Source organism: Myxocyprinus asiaticus, chromosome 17 (assembly GCF_019703515.2).
Source record: "Myxocyprinus asiaticus isolate MX2 ecotype Aquarium Trade chromosome 17, UBuf_Myxa_2, whole genome shotgun sequence".
Classification (NCBI taxonomy): domain Eukaryota; kingdom Metazoa; phylum Chordata; class Actinopteri; order Cypriniformes; family Catostomidae; genus Myxocyprinus; species Myxocyprinus asiaticus.
Window position 1 is genome coordinate 43,854,120 of NC_059360.1, and position 19,267 is coordinate 43,873,386.

General features: G+C 35.3%; 1 protein-coding gene across 3 annotated transcripts in view; it reads right to left on the reverse strand.

Moving 5' to 3' along the window:
• Positions 1-19,267, reverse strand: part of LOC127455490 (neuronal PAS domain-containing protein 3-like) — a 425,888-nt gene that overhangs the window by 148,683 nt on the left and 257,938 nt on the right. For all 3 annotated transcript variants that reach the window (XM_051723438.1, XM_051723437.1, XM_051723439.1), the window contains one exon: positions 10,109-10,198. In XM_051723438.1, the coding sequence (XP_051579398.1) occupies positions 10,109-10,198 (90 nt within the window). The remainder of the gene's footprint in view (positions 1-10,108; positions 10,199-19,267) is intronic.

Here is a 19,267-nt window from a genome sequence, read left to right on the forward strand (position 1 = left end):
AAAAATTATAATTTCCCATCCTGTTCACTAAATTAACACAAGAATGATATTTAATCATTTTTATTTACATGCACCAATAATGACAAACAATAGAAAAAAAATAGCAACATTTAGCAACATATACTGTATACTTTTTCTCGTGGTATGTAAAGTGTCACGTGAAACCTTCAATTAACTTTTTTGAGTGATGACGCAAACGAATCGTTGAATCAATGCTTTGAACCAATTCATTCAAATTCATTCATTCTTTCAAATGAATCAAGCTTCAAAATGCTCAAAAATCAAAAGGTTATGTGGAAACTTAATAGCAAAATAAAAAGTGTATTAAAATCCCTGCAATATTTGTGATGTCCGTTAAATGTATATATTCAAAACATAATAATAAATACATATCGTAAATATTCAATATGTTGTTCAGCCCTATTATAAAGTGAACACTAATGTAAACTGCGACCAAAATGGCATAGTGGTACATTAGTGGATGTATACTAGTTCATTCAGGAATTCTTATAAATAAAGATCATCTTCTCCTTTTCAAATCTCAATCTGTATCATTAAAATAGAAACAACAGAAGTGGTTTCAGAGCAGTGTACCACAGCAAGCACACAAAACCTAATTGTTCCAGAGGGGGATGATATGACAGCTCCTCTATGATGGTGTGTGTGAGCTCAAGATGAGGGTGGGAACAGGAGGGGCAGTTCTGGGAGCGCTGCGGATCGCAGGTGGCTCAATTAAACATGACCTTCCTCTGCCCCTGTCTCTCTCCACACTGCTACAGGCTCACATGCAAATGCTGACCCTCGGCCGCCATAGCATCATAAATAAAAGAATACTTATTATCCATTTAGTAGTATTTTCCAAGACTACCTTGATAGGCTGTTAGAACAGCTAGTGGAATTCAACTCTATTGTTAAATTGTTAAGGTTTTGGCTGGTTATTCTGAGATTTGCTGGTGATAATGCAGTTTTTTTATTTTAATTTTTTCAAAACATTAAGCAGGTTATTGGCTACTTAAAAAAAAAAAAAAGATATATTTAAAAAAATTATTGTAATGAAAACATTATCTTTAACTTAATTCCAATTATTATTTTAAAGTAATTAAATGTATTTTTGATTATTATAAATTACAAATTGTAACTAAATTAAAATATAAGTATTTAAAGTGTTATTATTTTAATTCAATTTATTAAAAATAATTAAAATAAAGTTTATTATTTTAAATTATTATTTATATTATATAAATATTTATATAAGTATTATTATTTGAAACTTTAACATTTATTTTACTGTGCAGACCATTTAATTACGGATAATTTCAATTAAGGGTCATTATCAGGAGGAAAAAAAAATATTACGTAAAATTGTGCTATTATGGTATTATGGTATCATATTTTAATGGACAATAGATATATGTAAATATTATCATGATATACTGCACCTCCACAATTTTTAATATGCAAGCGATACAAACAAGACAAGTATAAAAAACAAAAAACAAAAAACAAAAAAACCAAGACAAGTACAAAAACAAACAAGTGAAAAAAAAGTCGAAAACATGACCAGGTCACATTTCCATTCCAAAATGTATCCATACGTTTATATATATATATATATATATATATATATATATATATATATATATATATATATATATATATATATACTCATTATCAAAAGGGTTTTTGGGACCTAATAAGAATAGTAAGAATTGTTGCAATGTGACATTATTTTCATGAAAATCAAGTAAATTTCCCCCCCAAATTTGGAATACTCTAATGTGTCTGTATGTTTTACTTTTGAGTATTTATGTTATTCTCTTATTTTATGATAATTCACGTTAGATTCTTATTGATGTAACATATAATTTTTTACTCTATTATAGTATAAAAATACTGTTATACAGTCTTTTTTTTTTTTTTTTAAATCAGCACATATTCAAAGCAGCACAAAAAAGTGAAATATGACCTGGACATATTCTTGAAAGGTTTCGTGAGCTTCCCCTCAGTTAGCATTACTAGTCATGCAAAAGAAGCACAAACGCATCACTCTGGACTGAAAGAGGATAAACTTTATAGATGCAGACGGGGGTGAACAAGTAAGAGATGAAAGATTGAGATAAAGGCTGGTGTGAGGGCGATCGACTCACAAAGATGTGATCAGACAGTGGGCCAGAAGGTTATGCTAATAGATTCAATAGTCCTCCAGTCTCTCTGGCCGGAGCAGCTGATTGAAGGGGAGGAGGGAGAACGTGTGGAAAAGAGGTGGTCATGCCTCTGGTAGACAAACACACTCCCCTGCCACCTACAGCACAGCAGATGTCTACATTAAATTCCAGCACACCGGTCTCTCTGTAACCTGAATGGAGGCATGGCTGCAGCTTCTATAGCTGACAGGAATGGGAACAGAGGGGTGGAAGAATAATTGCTACTAACTACTGAATATACTTAAACTGATCTAGTCAGTAACTACACTGATTTAAGTCTAACAATCCTTAACCCTTAAACGCATACCTCTGGTCTTAAGTGACCCTGGACCTAATTTCACCCCCTGTACCATTTTTTGGAGTTGTGCCCACACCTCTTTAGTATTCCTCAATCTACAGTATCTCTTATAAATAGTGTAACACACACACAGAAATAAATAAATAAATAAATATAATGGTTTAAGTACCAAAAGTGTATATGGTCATTAGAGACCCTAGGTACTGTGTATGTAATAGTGTGTGTTTTTTACACTTCCATAAATTATAAGTTTTTATGATTATTTCATATCTCTATGAGTTAACTATCACATGATATCTATTTCTTTGTTTACTACAAGAGAAATGAGTACTATATTCGTACAAATAAATACTATATCATGTTGATTTTCTGTGCAACAATGGTGAATTATCTGTATCCCATATGCGTGTACACAAACATAATATCCATGCTATTTCTTAAGGTTGTGCTGTTGTTCCAGTGATTGAAACAACATGGAAGTAAACTATAGCAAGTGTAACACATGAACAGTATGATATGACTATTGTACTATTGAAATTATTTAGTTGTGCATCTATTTAGACTCAATAAGTGCCTGAGAAAATACTAATGTGTGGCTTGTGTAGATTTTGTGTAGATTATGTGTTATGTTAGCTCAATATGCTTTTAACAACCAGTTGCATCTCATGAAATAAAAGTAATAAATCATGTTCTAGATTTATCCTGAATTGTTGCATTATCTCTTTGATATATGAAAAATAAAACATCAAAATATATTTAATTAAATTATTTTCTAGTTGTCTTGAAAATATTTGGAAAATTTGACACTATCTGGGCATTTTTTAGATCCATTTTTGACAGATATACGTGCTAGGTCTCTAAAGATCCATATATATATGGTAAAAGTGTTTGGTGAAATTCCCATGTATTTAAAGGTTAAAGGAATAGTTTACCCCCCCCCCAATATTGTTACAAACCCTTCTTTTTACTATACAGAAAATGTGAATGGTGATTAAGCATGTCAGTCCCTAGCATAACATCTCATTTTGTGTTCCATGGAAGAAAATGTCATCCAGTTATGGAACAACATAAGGGAGAGTAAATAATGCCAGAATGTTAATTTTTCTGCGAATTATCAAATATACTTAACAAAAACAATTCTACCTTTTGGTAAAATTTCATTTTTTTTATTATTATTATTTTATATATATATATATATATATATATATATATGTATCATTAAAGTACCATTTATTAAGATAAAACTCTGTTCTATATAAGTATTTTTAACTACATGTTTTCATATGAACAGTAAGTCAGTAACTACACTAATTATGTCTAACAAAGCCTTAAAGGGACAGTGCACTCCTCTAAAAAAGCCACATATTATTCCAAACCCAACTTTGCATCTTTTTACCATACAATGAAAGTGAATGGTGACTAAAGCCATCAGTTCCTAACATTCTGCCAAACATCTAATTTTATGTTCCATGGAATAAAGAAAGTCATTCAGGTTTGGAACAACATGAGAGTAAATGATGACAATGATCCTAAAGATAAGCTTAATTTTCTTTAAGCAAAATATTATTTTGTATTTCTTTCTCATTAATAGAATGCTACTGGTTCAAGTATGTTTTTTTCTTTCTTTTTTTTAAATGTTTATAACTAACCAGCCCTTTAATAAAAGAGAAGCCCCATCTAAACAGCAGGAAAGGGAAGTTGAGATTCCGACAGGAGGGGCTGCCTAAAGGCGTTCCAAAGCAGTCACTATTGCCAAATGTTGAGCAGCAAATTCCTCCACCATATGGTAGATTATATGTTGCATTCAGATGTCGCCGTGTGTACAGTCCGACAGCTAAGCTGGATGGAAAGGCACACTGCCGGGTACATGGAAACTGGTTGAATCGAAATCCTACGAGGCAGATGAGAGCTCAGATTAAGGGTTAAGCTTTATTCCAGATGTATCAATTTCCTTGGATATCTAGTTCATGGAAGTGCATATGCTGTACTCGTAGGGGTGCCGGCTGAAAATGGCCATAATCCAGAAGCTAATATTCTTTTGGCCGGAATAATGCAATTATTATTTTCCTAGCCATCAGCCTAAGCACACAATGCCATCTGTTACACAAAAGCGAACATACACGTCTCAATTACAAAACAGACAGCTGCCCGTGTACGCAAACGTCAGGGAATGCGCTGACCCGGCAACAAGGACTTTGGAAAAACAGACTTTAAAGGGATAGTTCACCTTAAAATGAAAATTCTGTCATCATTTACTCATTCCCATGTTGTTCCAAATGCATATGACTTACTCTCTTCTGTGGAACACAATAGGAGATGTTAGACAGAATGACAGCCTCAGTCACCATTCACTTTCATTGCATCTTTCCATACATTGATGGTCATGGAAGAAAGAAGTCATACAGATTTGGAAAAACATTAGGGTGAGTAAATAATCACAGAATTTAACTTTTTTGTGAACTATCCCTTTAAAAACTCAACAACATACCGGGATATCTGCCAATTAATCTGGCAAAGATTTTTGTGCATTCATCACGTATTAAAAATGGGAGATGAACTAATCACCCAGCGCAGATGCCAAGCAGAGGGGGATGAAAACTCAGACAGGTGAAAAAATTGGCACCATATGCCTATTTACATACAGAAGCTAGATGATAACAGTTATTAGCACCACGAAAACAGTTTAATGGCCATCTGTTGAACTGAATAATACGAACCGGATGAAAAGGGGTGTTACTTCATTTACTGTCAGACGCAAACCTCGTTATCAGACGAATCTGAGTGCCGAGTCAAAGACAAGATAAGAGAGCGAAAACATTGACTGTGTTATCAGAGCCGAGGGCAGTCTCTGCTGTTGTTTGGAATATGGTCATTTCTGCCATACAACAGCAGAAGCTTGCTCTTGCTGTAAAAGTCTGCCGGCTTCTCCGTTCTGCACACATTAATCTAACACAAAGTGGTCAATGGCTGTGGATGGAAAAGCAATTTCATGTTCTTCCTTTCGTTGACTGGAGGAGAGAATGTGTACACACTCTCAGACTGAACTGAAAAGAGTGGACATCTGAAATACATGTCAAATCTGAATTACAGTACGCCAATGCAGAAGCTAATAAACACCCTGCTTAAACCAGCCTAAAAGATGGTCTGGTCTCAGGCTGGTCTATTTTGCTAGTTTTAGAAGAGTTTTGGGCACTTTTTAGCTGGCATCTTTGGGTCGTTTCAGCATTATTTTTTATTTTTTTTTAGCAGGGTAAGAAGCCTTGCTGCTCTGTTACTGGATTTAAAGTTAACACAACATGAAACAGCATTCACCACACATTTAAAGGGATTTTCCGGGTTCAATACAAGTTAAACTCAATCGACTGCATTTGTGGCATAATGTTGATTACCACAAAAATGTATTTTGACTTGTCCCTCCTTTTCTTTAAAAAGCAAAAATCTGGGTTACAGTGTGGCACTTACAATGGAAGTCACTGGGGCCAATCTGTATACGTTAAAATACTCATTATTTCAAAAGTATAGCCACAATACGCATGTTAACATGATTTTAGTGTGATAAAATTTGACAGGACAATGTAATGTCAACAAACCCTTAAACCCTAAAATGACCGTACAAAATATGATTTAAACAAATTTACAGCTCAAATAATACATGAGTTTTAATGGAAGAATTAATTTAAGTGCTCTTATAAAATTATAAGCTTCACATTTCATTTAAAGCCTCCAGCAATTGGCCTCATTCACCTCCATTGTAAGTGCCTCACTGTAACCTCGATTTGTGCTTTTTTTAAAGAAAAGGAGGGACGAGCCGAAATGATTTTTTGTGTTAACCAGCATCATGCCACAAATGCTGTCGATTGAGCTTAACTTGTATTGAACCCGGAATATTCTGTTAACTTCCGTAGTATATGCAACGGTACAATAAATTACACTTTTCTCACTCTTTTAAGGGCACAGTGAAAATTTGGTTCAGACAGCAACTCTCAAGGTAACTGGTTCCCCTTCCTGGCATATAACCTACAACTTTGGCATAAAACCCTAGACTTCCCGCAACATATGTCATCCTACCTAAGCATAGTCTTGTATATTATCACCGTTTATTATCATTGTACAGCATATTTGAAATCATATTGTGATGCAGTGTATCCCAACTGATGTAATTACAGGGACAGTGGACTCCTGATACACTACATCCTCCCAGACACAGTTGAGATTAGAGAATGCATCATATCTACTTTCAAAAGGATTGAGGAAGAGCTCGATTTAGAGATTAGCACTCCTCTAGTGCTCTGCGAGGACACTACATATATCTGAGAGCAAAGCTTGGATTTGAGCAGCTGAATGAGTCGCGGTGCTGAAAGGTCATGCTATCGACTGTGCCCAGTGTAATGGCCGCAGTACAGTTCAAGCCCTGAATTTTTAATAACCGCCATCATTAGCTCTTTGGAAATCACAGCTCACGCTTGGCGATCTGAAGAGATCTACTGGCTGTTACCAGTGTGATGAAGGGTTGTAACTTTCAAGGTTATAACACGTGGGTTAAACGCCTATTCTTCACCGTTATGCTGGACAAAAAGCAGTTGAAAGATGATGTGGCACATCTGACTGATAGAATGACTTTATACATTAAAGCTAATCTGATCCCATTAAATTCATGTTATTGTAATGGTTATTTCTGATAGGATATTAATATATCTAAGATGTAAAGGTTTACTCTTAATTTATTAGCAGAAAAACCTTTGTAAAACAATAACCAAAAGGACAATAAAGGAATAGTTCATTCAAAAATGAAAATTTTCATTATTTACTCATCTTCATCTCATTCCAAACAACTTCTGTCAAGCTAAAATAAATGATTAAAAAACAAAAGAGTTGCGTTAATATTCTTCAAAATGTCTACATTTTTGTTTCACAGGGAAATAACAAAAACAAAAAACAAGGACTAACAGGTTTGGAATGACATGAGGGTGAGTAAATAATGACAGAGTTTTCATTTTTGGGTGAACTATCCCTTTAAAACAGTTAAAAAGTGTTAAAGGAAGTTTAACAGTTTAAGTTTTTTTTTTTTTTTTTTTTTTTGCTTGAATGTAATATGTATTTGTACACCATGTTCTATCCACAGTTTAGTTATCAAACATAAAAAAAAAAAAAAAAGAAAGATAAGTCTGATGATTTCATGCATGGGTGGAGAGGTACATTAGCATAGCACTAAAACAAACCTGAACAATTGTTAATTAACTATCCTTTAGTACAAAACTAGAATGTTAACATATATATGAAATTGTATATAATATAATCTATTCTAGATAACTCACAGCACAAAAATGCATAGAACTGTCGATGTACAAAAGATTGCAAATTGCTCATCCAATTAAACAATGAAAATAACGAACTACACCTTATACATTTTTGGCCTATAGGACAGATTAACGAAGAAAAAGGTTTGGCAATTAAGATTACGAGAGTTATGGGATAAGCTTAACCATGTAAGATAATAAAACCTACTTAGACTAAAGACTTTACAAGCACTTTATCAACGGGCCAACCTAAAGATAATACCATGAGAAAAGCAGGCCAAATACCAAAAGCCAGGATTTTGAGAATTAATCAATTATTTGATAAAAATCATCAATCAATTAATGCTGAATTAATTTAGAGGTTGCTTTAGTCTTCACTTCTTAAGCCATATCTGAATCATTCTATCTAGCAGAACATTAAGCTTAAATGGCCAGTGTTCCTTTTTATAATTTAGAAGACGCAAAATATTTACGTCATTGTTGCACTTGAAAGCATACATTCGAAATGGAATCCTAGCACACTGCTTACTTCACACTGCACAGCGTATGCTGTCTACTGCCTACTATTTAAAAAAAATAGTGTGTGAAACATTAGCGTACTGCTTAATGCATGCTCCACAGTGTATACTTTCTACTGCCTACTATTTTATAAAAAGAGTATGTAAAACAGTATCGTACTGCTTACTGCATGCTCTGCAGTGTATACTTTCTCCTGCCTATTATTTTATAAATCTAGTATGTGAAACAGATGTGTACTGCTTACTGCATGCTGTGGAGTGTATACTTTCTCCTGCCTATTATTTTTAAAACTAGTATGTGAAACAATAGCGTACTGCTTACTGCATGCTGCACAGTGTATACTGTATACTGTCTACTGCCTACTATCTTTTTAAACTAGTATGTTAAACAGTAGCGTACTATTTACTTCACGCTGTGCAGTGTATAATTTTTACAGCCTAATATTTTATAAAAATAGTATGTGAAACAGTAGCACACTGCTTACTGCATGCTGCACGTGTGTACTGTCAACCGCCAACTATTTTTTAAACTAGTATGTAAACAGTAGCGTACTGCTTACTGCATGCTGTGGAGTGTATACTGTCTGCTGCCTACTATTTGTTAAATAGTATGTGAAACAGTACTGTACTGCACGCAGCGCAGTGTGTATTGTCTACTGCCTACTATTTTTTTTTAAATAGTATGTGAAACAGTACCGTACTGCTTACTGCATGCTGTGCAGCGTATACTTTCTACTGCCAACAATTTTTTAAATATTATGTGAAACAGTAGCTTTCTGCTTACTGCAGGCTGCACAGTGTATACTGTCTACTGACTACCATTAAAAAAACAACAACAACCTATGAAACAGTATGCAGTATACAATGATGAACATTTGAAATTATACAATGCTACATTGTCGTCACATGACCTTAAAAATACTATTATTTTGTCAGTCAGACACATCAAATGTAGTAGGAAGAATAACAGTATATACTGTTTACTGCTACTGTTTTTAAATAGTAAAACAGGATGCAGAATGCAACAAAAAACATTTTAAACTATAGAATGCTGTTTTTTTAGTCCAATCAAATAATAAGTCAAAGAAGAGATTGTGAAAAATGTCGGTGCTTACATTTTGTTTATCACAATGGAAATGGGAGGTCAAGTTGAATTAATTAACAAGTCATATAGGTATAATTGCATACTAAAATGTGCACACTCTGTACAGTACACATGCTGCATCTTACTTAATTTTTTTAAATAGTTGGAAGTATGTCATTCCGAACCTATTAACCCCATAATATTTCCAATCACTGACAGACACAAATTGCACAAAGGTGATTTAAACAGTTACTGCAGCTGGTACAGGGAGCATCTAGAAGGCACCTGTCCTTATAGAAGGACAGCAAGAGATGATTCCGATGATTTGTGTGGATTTTTTAACCACCAGTGAACAAACCCTGCCTGTTGTGAAACAGCACCTGGTTTGATTGAAGCCCGCTAGCTCTCAAGATGAAGCTCAGCTAGACAGGACTGCAAGTTCTGAAGGTCACTTACTCACTGTCTGACCTTGCCGATCAGTCTGTTTATTGAAAGGCCCTGACTCGAGCCAGCAAGAGCCAGGGAACACACTAGCATTCCAATGAGAATATCTCTCTTGGTGCTTAAAATATGCACTGATGAATGCCGCGAATTAAACTGGCTGTAATCAAACCCACAGGACTTTATATAACACTAATTTGTCAAGATTGTCTTCCGCACTGCTTGATGAAAAGAGATCGGAGTGAGGAATTTTCATGTGCACTCACCTGTGAAAGCCCAAGGTATATGGACACCGTCTCTGAAATGTACAAAAACCTCCCCTCCTTGTTTAGTGCAAATACAAATCCATCCAGGGACTGTAAAGGAAACAGACAGAGAGAGAGAGAAGAGGAAACAAGTCAGGCGAGATACTCACAAATACTGTAGCTTATTCCTCACAACACAGAGAGGACCCATCAAACTCAGAATTGCAAAAAAAAAATGGGTGCATCCCATGTGGAAACAACCTTGACCAACCTTGACAGACCATTAAAGAGCAACAATTTCAACATCCATTAACAGCTTCTGATCACAAATGCCACGCAAAGAGGTAGTATGATGAATAAATAAATGGGTGACTCTCACAAAACTTGTCAAGAAATATGTCCCAGTCATATTTTATGATATTCCGATTTTGAGCATGAATTAAATTCATAACTTGGATGGAAACATGACTATTGATGGCAAAATAGCATTGGTTTTCACATGTGTAATAACCAGCTGAGCAATCTTCAGCAGAGGGGAACATTATCAGTCAAATTTGGATCGGTTCCTCACACAAAACTATTGTATGACTTCAGAAGACTTGGCGTATAGTGCACAAGTCATATGGACTACTTTTATGCTGTTTAGTTTGACCTTTTTGGGGTTAACAGCCCTTGGTTTACCGTGAACTGCCATTGAATGGAACCATTCTTTAAAAATGTTGACTCTTGTGTTCCACAGACAAAATAACAACATATGGGTTTGAAACAACATGAGGGTGAGTAAATAATGACAGAATATTTTTGGTAAGGTACTCATTTTAAAGAATTTATATTGACATTTAGCATTTGAAATCTGTCCTATAATGGTCAGTCTTAGCATTAGCGTGTAATGTAGTGTTAGTGTAACACATCAGCTGCAGCAGATGTGAGCTCAGGGAGGAAGTATGACACCAGCGGGCCACTATGGGATATGCTGTTGTCAGCTGCATATCAGCATGCTGTAAATAGCCCGAGGTTGCACTGTTTTATCGGCGGGTAGAGACCGTGCGCTCTCTTGCCAGCTGCCGATGCTTCTTTAAACTTGGAAATAAACGAGAGAGAGAGAGAGGTAGAGAGAGAGAGAGAGAGAGAGAGAGAGAGAGAGAGAGAGAGAGAGAGAGAGAGAGAGAGAGAGCAATGCTCTCCACCGTGCCTGTGTAAACCTCATTTTCATAAAAAGGTGATCAGATCACTTCTGACATTGAGCACAATACCTTGTTTTTTTTCCCCTGGTCGTTCTATTTGTAACTCACCCGTGTCTCGCCCAGGGTGCACACACCCTACAGATTATCTGCAGCAGTGGGGGACTATATGTAATTAACCCGTGTGACTTCGCTGCCTTAATTGTTGGCTGTTTGGGACACAATATCAGCACCTCCAGCTGTGATCTTGATACCACGGGGCTTTCTGTAGTCCAAAATTCCTAATTACACGCGCATAATGCAAATAAACCCACAATAGATGCTTTCTTATGTTGGGTGACTTTTATCAATATGAATCAGGCTTTTTTGGCAGAATACTTTTTGGCTGATTCCAATGAGGTCTATAATATGTGGAGAAAGCTATCTGTTGGCATTACTATTAATCTCAATGGCATTTGCTCAGCTGGCACAGGCACTTCAAAGTATGTAATTTGAAATCTTTTTGACACCTTTCCTTATGGCAGCCACAAAAGGTTTTGAGCCAATTATCTGAGCTGTAAATAGGTCAATAACGTTATGCTCATTTATATCAATTTATTCAAAAATATAATTCTCACAAAACATTTACTTGAATACATCACCAGTTTGATGAACATGTTTTCAATCACAAAATCGTTTTGATATTTTTTTCTGGGGCTTAAAGACAAACGTGTCACTTGGTGTGATTAGTTGGCATGATTAGTGCAACTAATCATGCCAACTAATGCAAGAAAAGTATTTTAATACCTTTAACTTGATGGTTACACCATGTGACACCACATTTCTTAAGTTATTAAATAAAAGTTAGTAAATAAATGTTTTTCAGAAATTTATAAAACCAACATGGACACAAGTATTATATTTCTAGGAACTTGATACATCAATTAGATTAGACTAAAAGACAATTAATTTTTTAACTAGATTTCTCATTTTTACCACCTTGGACAACCTTATTTTTCAATGACCCTGATATCCGATTATGAAAGCTGAAATAAATGTGTAAAGTCAGATTGTAAATAACTGTGCACATATCTCCAAGCCGTCAAACACTACGTGCATACGCTGTCAATCACGTACATCACTGTTCCAATAATTGGCTGTTTGTTGCAAAGTTCTTCACATTTGAAAGCTCGACCAGTCATCAAATAGAGAAGCCGGGCTTCCGGGTGGGACAAAGATACAAAGATCCACATACTTCTATGAACGTATTCATTTACAAAAAAAGCTTGAATAAACAGCATGTTAGTGATGTGCGATATTTTACCATTTTAGTGGCTAAAATATTGAAATGCACAGACAAATATGTAATTTATATCAATTACTTATTTGTACATACATTTGACTCGTCATTGCCACATTTCTTTTGACATTTTAGAGGAAGCCATGCTTCTCGTCTAGTCTTAAAGTAATCGCCCCTGATCAGCTTTAATAAATAGTCAATGTTCAGTCTATTCTCTCCAATGCATCATGTTGTTTACTGGACACAAATCCTGGTCTTCCAATCTCTTTCATCCCTGTCCACCAAGAGACCACCATCCCTCTCCCAAATGGAGGGTCTCTTCTCGGCTTCATGACCTGAGAAAGACTCCTCAGGCACTGACATAGCCTCCTATGTCCCCAAAGACACAAAGAGGCCCACAGCAGTCACCTCCAGCCAGTCTGCAATCATCTCCTCCCTGTTCCACGCTGCTCCTCCTTCAAACGCTCAGCATTTGTGGGCAGGTCTCTGAGGAACACTGTGTGCCTCTGCCTGCCGCCCCTCCATGATAAACGGCCTCTGTTTACAGGCTAACCACTGTGTAAAGTGCACAATAAATCACTAGCCAGACAAACTTCTGGGGGAGAAAAGTGTAACATTAAGATGGGCCCTTTTTTGTCATCTGTTTAAAACAGTCATGCCTTGCAAGCAGCTCTCTCTCTCTCTTGCTCTCTCATTCTCTGGCTTTCTCTGGCTGTCTATAAAGCTAAATGAAGGAAGAAAGCATATCATGGAGGGGATATGGAACTCTGGTGAATATTGAAAAGGTTTTTGTAACTTTTTACTGGATTAACGTTAACCGGTATTAAAATACTTTGTCAGTTGGTGATTATTGGCTTAATCGATTTACTGCCAAGATTTTAGAAGGTGGAGCAAGTTATTATATTCGACATTTATTCATTTAGCAGATGCTTTTATCCAAATATTTTAACGCACGATTACGAGGACACATAATTTTTTTCTCTCTAAAAATATGAACTAATACATTTTACTCAATAAGACCAGACGCATCAATTAAGCAAGTAAATAGGTTCAATTTTGATTATAAGCTGAGATGAAACTACAACCCCAATTCCGAAAAATTTGGGACAGTTTGAAAAATGCTAATAAAAACAAAAGGGAGTGATCTGTAAATTCACCCTTTGCTTTGCTATAGTGAAAGCACTACAACTAAACATTATATGACGTGTTACCTTGTGAATTTCATCGTTTTTTTTTTTTATGTACAGTCATTTCAAATCAGATGATTGCAGGGGGGTGGATCGGTCTTCAAGCCAATCTAGCACCCACATTCTCTGCTTATTCGGCCAGTATGTGGTTTGAAGTTGTCCTGCTGAAAATTCCGGGACGTCCCTGGAAAAGACAGTGCTGGATGGCAGTATATGCTGCTCTAAAATCTACTAAAGTAATCCCAAGCCCATGTTTGTGATATCCATTACAGATAAATGATGTTTTTTTTAAGACATATGACGTCTGAGGGATCAGAGATCATGCGCATTCAGAAGTGGTTTTCGTCTTGCCCTTTAAGCACCGAGATTTTACTAGATTCCTTGAATCTTTTAAATATTGTGCACTGTAGAGGGTGAAATGCCCAAACTCCTTCCAATTTGTCTTTGGGGAACATTGTTCTCAAAGTGCTGGATTATTTGCTTAAGCATCTGTTGGCAAATTGACAAGTCTTGAATGATCCTTGATCTTGAAGGACTAGGCTGTTTATGGAGGCTCCTTATATACTATGACACGATTGCCCCACCTGTTTAACATCTCCTGTTTCACTTTGCCTTGTTATTTCAACTTGTCAAATTGTTATTAGTCTTAAATTGCCCCTGTCTCAAGTTTTTGGAGCATGTTGCAATCATCTGATTTGAAATTACTGTACATTAAAAAAACAAAACTATGAAATTCACAAGGTAAATCATCATATAATGTTTAGTTGTAGTACTTTCAATATAGCAAAGGGTGAATATAATTTACAAATCACTACTTTTTGTTTTCAATAGCATTTTTCATACTGTCCCAACTTTGAATTGGGGTTGTAGAAATATGAATCAGTCAGATCAGCATTTTGGAGCTACATATTACAGAACTGCTTTTGAAAGCTTTTATTATCTTGATAGAAAAAGGATGCACCTCTGCTGCACTGTAAACAACTGGTAGACACTACAACCATGGTCAACAGTCCCGGAAGCAAGAACATACCTGCCTTTCAGTGTTAGACCAGTAAACATGATCTGTAACTCAGTAGCCTTGTGTTTTCTTTAACAAAGGACAAATATCCATGAGCTGAAGGACAGACAAGCTGGTAAACATCAATCTATTTCCCTGCACCCGGCCCGAGCCATCGCACATCCACATTAACACACACAGCGGACGCCAGATGAGATCAGCCTCATTGTCTATTAACATATCATTAACTATTAGGTCAGACAAAATGAAGAGGGAGAGAGAGACGCAGCTGGGGATAAGGGAGATGCCACATGTTTAGATGCCGCAACTACCCAATCTAATCCCTCCATCGCCTCCGAACTCCACCGGCCTCCATTCTGAAGAACAACAACTGCAATTAACTGTTCTCACAGGGTTTGCTGGGGCATGTTGACTCTCTCAATCTCTGAAGAAGTCAGAAGTGAGAAGTCAGGCTACCCTGAAATACTAGATTGAGAGGACTCAGACAAAAGGTGAGGTGAGGGTTTGGAAGGTTTGATTCTGCTAATTAAGGCTTGAACCCCTCCAAAGGAAGTCAAAAGAAAAGGTTGACCATCTGAAACACATTTACTGAACAGTTTTAAATCTTCATATTACATTGGAAATCTTTAGAAGAGTTTTATACAACAATAGGACAAGTAGTGTTCCAAGACTGTTATGTAGACCACGTCCATACTAATACGTTTTCATTTGAAAATCCATTAATTTAGTTACATTTACGCCTTTCACCCACACTAGAAGGGCATTTTCCACCACAGAAAATAGAGCGTTTTGAAAATGTTCTCCATTACTGCATACTTTAAAAAAACAATGACGTTTTAAGTCCATGTCCACACCAATATGTTTTCATTGAAAATGCATGAATTTTGCTTCGTTTACGCCTCTTATCATTCTAGAATGAAGTTCTCCTCCAACGGAATTGGATTGTTTTGTAAACTTTGTTTTTTACGGCATACTTCTGAAAACGTTGAAGTTTTAAGGACATGTCCAGACCAATATGTATTCGTTTGAAAACATTCATTTCCCTCCACCGAAAATAGTATTTTGAAAATTTTCTCTATTACCACATACTTTTGAAAACAATGCCGTTTAAAGGCAAAGTCCACACTAACATGTTTTCGTTTGAAAACACATTAATTTCGCTACTTTTTTGCTTCTTATCCACACTAGAACAACATTGCCCTCCACCGAAAATTGAGGCCACGTCCACACTAATACGTTTTCATTTGAAAACACATCTTTTTCTATAAGTTTTGGCCTTCCGTCCACACTGAGACAATGTTTTTGTCAGCAAAAACTGAGCTTTTTGAAAATGCTCTCCCAAGTGGATACATTTGAAAATGCAGTCTTTGCATTGTAGTGTGGATGGGGAAGATGGAGATGACATATTTGTTGTCATGTGATCCATTCAACCCAAAACAATCAAGATGGCGGCACACATTGTAGTGATGTTATTGTGCCTGTTATTCACTTTGATAGCGTTGTTAAAGATAAATGTTACTTTAAAGTACTTCCTAAAGGTTTACTCAGAATTGCCGTCCGGTGACAAAACCAATGCGTTTCAGACCGTATATGCAACGGCGATTTTTCGCATGCGTAGAAAGGGGATTTAAGCATTTTAATACGTTTCATTGTGGACGAGCAAATTTTGGAAAATCCTTGAAAACAGCAGTGTGGACAGAGAGCGTTTTGATAACGAAAAATCCATATTCAGATGTATCCAAAATAATGTAGATGTAGCCTGAGTGTTTTGTAAATGTTGTTTATTACCGCATACTTATGAAAATAATGACGTTTTAAGGTCATGTCTACACCAATGTGTTTTTTGTTTGAAAATGCATTAATTTCGTTACGCTTACACCTCATCCACACTAGAATGACATTTTTCTCCACCGAAAATGGAGTGTTTCAAAAACGTAATCCCTTAGCGCAAACTTTTGAAAATAGTGACATTAGAAAACTGAAAAGAAAATGTATTATTGTGGATGTGGCCTAAGTTTAACAGAAATTAAATGTGTTTGTATCACTCCGCTTGTCTGTGTTTGCTACATAGAATTCCAATTCTATGTTTCGCAACATTCTAAACAAAGGCTAAGCAAAAAATAAACAAAATTGTTGGTCATATTGTGTCTAAATACTGTGTCGATATGCACTTCTTCTTTATAGAACCATTATGCAAAAGCATTTGTGCTATTGGACTGAACACTTGCGTGTGTGCTATCGCATAAATGATGTAAATAAATAATTATAATAATACAAAAACAATGTTTAGGTAACCACAAAAATTTTATTACAAGACAGAGCATGTATTTTGATCTGGTGTCAAACAGAAGTCCGAAAATAGAAATTGCATTTGTGTTAAAAAGCAATAGTAGTATGCTCGAGTGTTCTCTATTAGCATCTGTATCAGATGATACAAAACATAAACATAACAAAACATAAGTACTATAATTACAATAATTACTAATGGCTTTATTATATTATATTATGTTTATTGTATATCTCAAAATTACATCACGGAAGTTTAAAAAGACTTTAAGACATTGACGTTTGGCTAACTGTGCTAGACATTTGGTCCGTCAATAGACATTTGGTGTTGATTACGTCCTAAAAAATATGTAGAAATTCCTTCAGCTCATTCAATATAAAAATCAAAGCAGTGGACTAACCCATAATTGCTGTGATCTTATCCTACCATTACAAACAAACCAAATGTACAGTGCTTAATTCGAATATATCAATCTAGCATTGGTGTGAGGGTGATAGAGTCTGATAACAACAGACTTTGAGAGAGAGAGAGAGCATATTGAAAAGTGTCATACAGACAGTAAGAAAGACCTGAAGTGTCTACATGGGTTTGTGAGGATCAGAAAGAGCGAGAGAAAGACAGATAAGCAGTGTTAAAAGAGATCTTCAGAACTTCTAAATTGCCATGGGAGCTGTGAGAGATCATTTTCATTCAAGTCAATTTTGAGGCTGACAAGCCATGTAGAAATGTGCAAATATAGATGCGCGGTATTGATTTCTTTATTGAAGGCGCCAGCATGGAAGATGCTCAAATCACTCATCACACCCCTCGCCAAGACCTCTTTTAAATAAGAGCATCATTAGATTGCTCATTTCATGTGGGGGCTTTTCAATGGGTGGAGGCAGGGGGCTGTGGCGGTACTCAACATGACATATTTATTGGCCTCCTTCACTCCAAATGACCCACTATAAACATCCATTTTAAAAAGGTGTGAGAGCTCTCATTCAATGTCTTAGAACTTCCTGTTTCTCCAGGATAGTATATTTTTCTTTGTAAAGGAGACACATATGCATTTAGGCCCTTTAAGGGGTGTTACATGTCTAATTTAGACATTATGAGGATAATCCAAGTAAAACTGGAAGAATCATATCTCTGCATTTTCCCAACCAAGCAATAACCACTCATTTGCTCACAATGTAAATGCCAAAATTAAGTTATAAGTGGTGTTTGCTAAGGCAAGCCTCACTATTACTATTGCTCAGGTTAGGGGTTTTGAAAATCCCTGCCAGGTAACTTGTCCACCACTGTTTGTGCTATGCACTTGCATGACACCTCAAATCAAGTGATTTATTGAGGAAATGTTTTAAATGATTTATTTCTAAATTGTCAGACTTACGATTTCTGCCTGGTGGACGATAAAACAAGCTAAATAATCTCATAGACTTACATTAAAGAAAGGACTAGAGACATATTTAGGGACAATAATATTATATAGAATTCAGGGTGAGCTAAACAGGAAATATATAGCTATAATATATAGGTGTAAGTCTGAATATATTGTTATAAATTAAACAAATATAGCTGTAAATCTGAATATATATTTATCAATCCTGAATATAGAGCTGTAAATCTGAATATTTAGTTATACATCCTAAATATATGTTTATAAACCTCAATATAAAGTATTAAATCTGAGTATATAGCTATAAATCCTGAATGTACATCTATAAATCCTGAATATTCAGTTATAAATCTGAATATTAAGTTATAAATTCAAATATATAGTTATAAAACCTGAATGTATAGTTATAAATCCTGAATATTCAGATATAAATCTGAATATAAAGTTGTAAAACCAAACATATAGTTATAAATCCTGAATGTATAGTTATAAATCCTGAATATTCAGTTATAAATCTGAATATAAAGTTGTAAATCCAAACATATAGTTATAAATCCTGAATGTATAGTTATAAATCCTGAATATTCAGTTATAAATCTGAATATAAAGTTGTAAATCCGAATATACAGTTATAAATATCTGAATGTATAGTTATAAATCCTGAATATTCAGTTATAAATCTGAATATACAGTTATGTATCTGGATATATACAGTAGTTGTAAATCCAGATATATAGTTATAAATCCTAAATATATAAATGTAACTAAATATATAGCAATAAATCTGAAAATATACAAATAAATATTATTAAATGAAGTGACTTGTGTGCTTTCACTTTTCTAAATT